Source organism: Liolophura sinensis, chromosome 7, assembly GCF_032854445.1.
Source record: "Liolophura sinensis isolate JHLJ2023 chromosome 7, CUHK_Ljap_v2, whole genome shotgun sequence".
Lineage (NCBI taxonomy): Eukaryota > Metazoa > Mollusca > Polyplacophora > Chitonida > Chitonidae > Liolophura > Liolophura sinensis.
The window spans coordinates 5,552,865-5,559,599 of NC_088301.1; the positions used below are offsets into that span (position 1 = coordinate 5,552,865).

At 38.3% G+C, this 6,735-nt stretch overlaps 1 protein-coding gene across 1 annotated transcript; it reads right to left on the reverse strand.

Moving 5' to 3' along the window:
- Positions 1-411: 411 nt before the first annotated feature.
- Positions 412-5,919, reverse strand: LOC135469890 (short-chain collagen C4-like). Its single transcript, XM_064748524.1, has 3 exons — positions 5,898-5,919; positions 2,835-2,897; positions 412-905 (listed from the first exon to the last, which is right to left on the reverse strand). The coding sequence occupies exons 1-3, from the start codon at positions 5,917-5,919 to the stop codon at positions 412-414; spliced, it is 579 nt and encodes a 192-aa protein (XP_064604594.1).
- Between the last annotated feature and the right edge of the window lie 816 nt (positions 5,920-6,735).

Consider the following 6,735-nt stretch of genomic DNA (forward strand, 5'->3'; position numbering starts at 1 on the left):
GATGCTCTAGGGTGTTGGTGATTGACACGTGACCAAGTAAGAAGATAAGCAGATCCGTGGGTAGGGAAGTTGAGTAGATTATTGCTACACTCCTATTCACAATAGCCCCAAACATCAGGTAACTTTGTACTGTCAGCAGAGGCATGCACATATGAACTGTAGACCGTCAAGAGCATAAGAAAAGTCGGTTAACTTATAATGAGACAACAAGGTGTATAAACGTTTATTTGTGTTGATGAAGGTAAATATGTTGAAGTATTCTTCGATTTTTTCATCTGGTATGTTATTGTACACATGCTTCTTTGCTACAACATCTCAGTGTAATGTATTTAATCGCATAAGTGTGAAAGCAAAACATTCAATACTTCAGAGATAATACCAGCTATTACATTACCAAATCAACTGAAAAGATTATTTTGTGCAAACGACACAGGTAATCTCATAACCGTCCACATATGGTGGACAAGGTAGTGAGCCACACGCCGCCTCCACCACGTACAGGAGATTTCCATTGAGGTTGGAAGCGGTGGCGGGATGAGTATCTGGATCCTGATCCACGCACACGTACTCAGACTTGTGGTACGTGTGGTGTTGGGACATAAGAAACCCCAGGTACTCCACGGTCCATCCCGATGGACACTCGAGTCGGGCTGGGATCATCAGATGACTCAACCTTCCCGAAGTATAGCACACAGCACACTGAGCCTCTCTGTCATGAGGGACGACACCCCCCGAGTTTGTTGTGTAGAAGACATCATTCCCAGAACTTATCTGAAACTCAGTTCCATACACATACGATTTGGATTGATGTCCAGGGTAGGTTTTGTTGAACTGGGGATCCAGTGGGAGACACAACTGGTTAGCTCCACTTCCTGTATGCTTGTAGTAAGAGCCAGCCATTATACCTAAAGATAAAGCACATTTGAAATTAATAGAAAAGATACAGCTACTTCTTGTAGCTTTGAGCCCGTAAACGATGTGCACAAACCTATGTTCATAAGAATATCCAGTGGTGTCACACACATGGACGCTTGACACCTCATCACTTGATGTGTAGGTACTACAAGCAGCTCAGTAGTACTGCATTAGTTCACAAAAAAGCCGTTATTGTATAGTACTATTGTTCTGGTACACTTCAGGACATAATGACTCCTCGTTGTGGTATAATTTGAAAATTGTTAAGTTCGACGTTAAACAATACACAAGCCTACATATCTATAAACGTAGATACATACGTACATGCATACATGCGTACGTACCTACATACGTATATACCTACGTACATACATACATTCATACCAATTCACCTACATACCTATGTACAAATATACGTACATAAGTATATACCTATATACCTGCATACATACATACATACATACATACATGCGTACATACATAGGTATATACACACATACATACATACATACTTACATATATACATACATACAAATGTACACGCATACATACATACGTACATACGAAAACGCATACGTAGATAAATACATACGTACATACCTACAACATACATACGTACATACCTGCCTACAGACATACACCCATATCTATACACCTACATACATACGTACAAATATACGTACATAAGTATATATCTATATACATACATACGTACATACGAGCATACATTCATGCGTATATATCTACACACCTACATACCTACCTACCTACATACATGCGTGGATACCCGTATACCTAGCTACATATATACGTACATACGTAAATACATAAATACCTACATAAATACATATGTACATAGATATGTACATATCTAAATACATACAAACGTAATTACATACGTTGTACCTCCATACGTACATAGATACATATATACATACCCTTATACCTACATACGTACATACCCACATACCTACATACTTACAAACATACATATGTACTTACCTACATTTATACGTAAGTACCAACATACCTGGATACAGACATACATATATACCTACATATCTACACACCTACATGCCTACCTACCTACCTACATACATAAATACATATGAGCTTATGAGTTTATTACAGGACAGCAGGGGATGTTCACTACCATCAGTCTATTGTACTTCAGTGGCTTATGTGCACAGCCGTTGGTTATTACACCTTGTTAGTTTATGTGTACGTTTATTCGTCTTTTTCATCTCAGCAACTTGTTCCTGTCTCGCTTGTCGCTCAGTTCTGAGAAGTTAGAGCAAGGGGACATGACTGGTTAGCTTTGTTTCAATATAATGTGACTGGCAAGGGTGGGTTGTCATGTTTGGTGTCTTCGGCGTGATAGAAACTGAGGAGGGCAAAGATTTGTTTTGAAAAACAAATTGATGACAAAAGACGGACCTAAGCTTAAGGTCGTCGTATGTTTGTTTGGAGACACAGCCACTGTTTTGTGTGCACGTGTTATATGGTGACGTAAGCACTTGGAAAAACGCATTTGTTTGTGTACTTGTTATACCTTAAAGAGAGAACGACCACACTTGTGTGTGGTGAAGTCAACAGGAGAAGCAATAACAATCTACAAGAGATTTGAAATTTTAACTTCAGTCTATGATCGCTTTGCAATCTCGGGGCCAGCTCTTATATGATGACGTCAAAAGGAGAGCACACCACATTAGGGTGTTATTTAGGGTCTATGCTGACGTCAGTACAGGGACGACCATCAGCAAGAGTGAATGCCGAATGAGAAAGATGCTAGTCTGTCAATCCTTAGGTCACGTAAGCTGTTAGTTCAGTTCTAATCTCAGAAAATATCTAAAGGCTCTTACTAATCGTAACTCTTGAAAATTTTTGTGCAACTTAGCTGCAATATGCTTATTTTTTACCTGAATATAATCTTTGCGAATGATCCGGACAGATATTTCTTCCCCAGCGGGTGTAGACCACTCCTCCTGAAAATCGGTAAAACACACTGGAATGACTAGCTAATACTAAAATCAACAGGTACTTTTAAGCACGGTGTGGCTATGTTTTGGCAAAGTGAAGCGTCACTTCTGATGTCTTTAGCATAATGTTACAGTGAGACAGCATTAATATGTCGACACTGTCCAGATCTGCTACCAGTACATCTCAGTCGTGATATATAATATAAGGGTATAAACGACGTTAAACACAAAGTCAGGGAAAAATTATGCAGGATTTTTACTTATTCGCTAGTTACAACAGGTCGAGTATTGATATCATATACTTGGTCATTTGGTTTACAAACCCCTATTTTACAGCAAGCATATTTAAATTTTATTTACTTTCATAACCTGGCTTAACCTTCAAGATCAGTATATAGCTACTAAATAAAAGATACAGGAAAACCAAATTGGACACGACCACGTCAAATTGCTCAGTAGTGATAAAATGTATATGTTCTTATATTACAATAGAAAAGCCAACTAACAGAATCATTTCAATTGCTGCTAAAAGTATTGGTCATTCATTGCCCATTTACTATAAATGTCAAAATCCTGTTTTAAAATAACTATATGAACACTATATTCATGTCTTCCCGTTTTCTCATATTTTTACATATTATGCTTTCTTACCATGACTTATGGAGTTTGTGTCCTCCTCTGTTCTCATTGTACCGTCTCCGGTGTTCACACCAGAACGGCCGATGTTGGCAGAAGCCAATCGTCCTACGAGAGTCTGGAAAATCTTGTCCAATTGATTGTCCAGATTTATCAAACTCTGAGGCCCCTGGGAGGGACAAACATTTACACGTACATGTAAATTGTCGTGATTTGAATGCTTGCATGAGATGCACATTTTTTATGTTTATGTTATGACAAGAGGCCGTGAAAAAAGCAAATCTCTATGTGATATTCGTACTTTTAATATGCTGTCGATTATTGCATCAAACGCCCTCACTGTAAGTGTTTAATTCTTAAAATGAGTATAAAATTTAATTCTCTTGTAAGTAAATATGCATAGAATGTTCAGAATATGTTACACTCTGTTTTGTAATTGTGTCTTGTTCGTCTCTCCCCAGGGGCTATGGTCTGTATATTTATGGTCATGAATTCTATGGCCACGCTGGACAGGTAAAATTGCGCAATTAAAGCGTACATGGGACACATATTTTCAAATATCATTAAAAATTGATGCAATAGAGTCCATTTCTTTTAGCCCTCGACCTATATATACCTGTTTGTAAAATCAGCCATGCTCGCTACTAAAGTGGATTTTAGTCAGTGACACGTTGCAACCTAAGCTGTACACATGGATGTTGGAAATTGATATTCTTGCACAGAAAATGAAGCTAGAATACTTTTTACTAATTCATGACATTAACTGGATAAGCTTGATTTTGAGAGCAAGAACGCATTGTCGCGATCGGGTAAAGTCATAATTATTCAAAATCCAGTGACATGTTGGATAATGGAAGGAATTGAATATGTGTTGACAAAAGGCGACACTAGTTACTTAAAGAGATATGGAATTTCATCTAAACCCTGTATCTGACACTGGCATATTTGACATTGTTTGCACGTTTTAGTATAATTTGACCTTTATAAATGCATTTTATTTCAGCTGTTGTAGTATATGATCTCACAGGAGTATGGTATTAGAGTTGAATGTTAAAAAATTGAAAAATAGAGTTCCTGGTGTTGAAACCAGACTCTAGGGAGTTGCAACATTATGAAATAAAAATTGTATTTTAATGCATTTTATTTGCAATAGTTTAGACGAACACCATATCAATTTGTAGAGATTTGTGGTGTTAGGTGTCACCAACGAGAGGCAGTTTTGGAAAACGAATAAGACTGAATGTACAGACCGTTGCGATTGGCTAAAAGAAACAAACTAGAGCATGGTTTACGATTTGAATACTGATTTCATTTATTCACCCAGAACATTCCTTGGGTCTTACCAACATCACCGAAAGCTCTTTGCATGCTTCCTTCCTAATTTCATATTTTTTTTATACTTTCTTAATTCTTTGGTGGTTGGTCTGAACCATCGTTTTGGAAATTTGCGTTGTCAATATTCACCTGCCACGTTTAATTTCGTTGTCGGCCAGTATACAAATGACTGTTTCGACGCAAAGATTCTATGTATTTTAAGTATTAGATTTGTTTACGCTGCAGTGAAATCGCAATGTTTGAATAGCCCGTACCTTCCACTACGAATTATGAGAAGATAAGGCTTCTGAATTGATCTTTTAAGAGTATTTCTTACTTTTGGAAGAAGAATATGGGAATGGAATATGTTAGGCTCACTCTTCACCAGAATTCAGTTAAGCTCTGCTTCACAAATTATGACGTACTGAGTCCCCTCCACCCTCACAAACCCTGCCGTCTTGATCTCCAAATTTTAGAGAGTACATATGTGTGCCAGTAAACCCCCAACTCCACAAGAGCTACAGAAAGACCAGAGTGCGGTATGATGAGTGCACATCTTCTTGACAATAGTTTCATGTACTGCAGACATGTTCAGCACGTGCAGACATATTTGGCACGTGCAGACATATCTATCGCGTATTATTCAGAGGGCAGACATAAATGCATTTTTTTAACATGCTAGAAACGAAGAGGCAATTTTCACTGATACAAGTCTCGTCTATGATTTGGGATTTATATATACCTAAGTGCTAGTATTTCTCATTTGCCCTTCGTGGTTATATTTAGATGTCTCCATTTGTGTGGAACAAAATCAATTGAAGGACTGCCGTCAGACGGAAACCAGTACACATCATAATGACAACTGCAATTATCGCATAATTCACGTTGTTAATACACACCGCCAATGTCAGATATCTTGGCAGGAAGCCAAAGTACTGTTGTTTCGTCATAGTAATTGATATGTTCAATAAATATTATAGGGATGGGCGATTAGCTTCGTAATTACTTACTGGAGGCCCTTTCTCTCCCGCGGGTCCGGGCGGCCCATAAGGCCCCTGGATTCCGTCTCGTCCATCCCGACCATCCCGACCATCCCGACCCGGAAGTCCACAACAATCAGCGGGAGCAGCTTTAAGCCAAGGTGAAAAACTCGTATGTTGCCCATTTTTGAAATTTTACAAATTAACGGCAAAGCTATAAGAAAATCTAAAAACTAATCATACCGTGACGCTGTGGTGGTCTTTATCCAGTGTAGAGGTTAACAGCAACGTGTTTAGGAAAAAGTGGAGTTGTATATGAGTAACCAGTATTGCCAGACAAGGATTAATGCAAACTGTAGTTTCCTGTATTTAGAGAACATGTCGTGAACAGGTGAATAATTTGAATGGGCGCAATGTTCAACGGAAACAGAGCTGTTGGACAGCATAAAGAAAACTTTCATGGTGCAATGAAGAGAAACGCTATCCGATCATTTATTCTTGGCAAATTTAGTGGTTAAGTGTTAAGTTTTATCATCGACATGGCAATAGTTCAGAAATATGATAATGTTAAAGTCTCTTGCCTGAAGCTGATCTTTCCACTCTACTCTCTTCTTGAGTGACATCTTTACTTCTCCCGTCTGCTGATAGACCCTGATATAAAAATAGTAGATGAAGTATATTTCTGCCTCCCCGAGTTTTAATGAACAAGGAAATAAGACCTACACCCAGATTCCAAGTCACTGATTTGCACCTATTTCAACTATTTTAGTTCTTATTCGGAAAATCGATTTGAAAAGAAACTGTTCGCAGCTGCTGTAGATTATGGTGTAGGCAATTGTATGTGTCAATCGTCGATTAGTGCAACTATAAATCACTTTCACTCACCTGACCAATCAGAAAGGTGCACAACA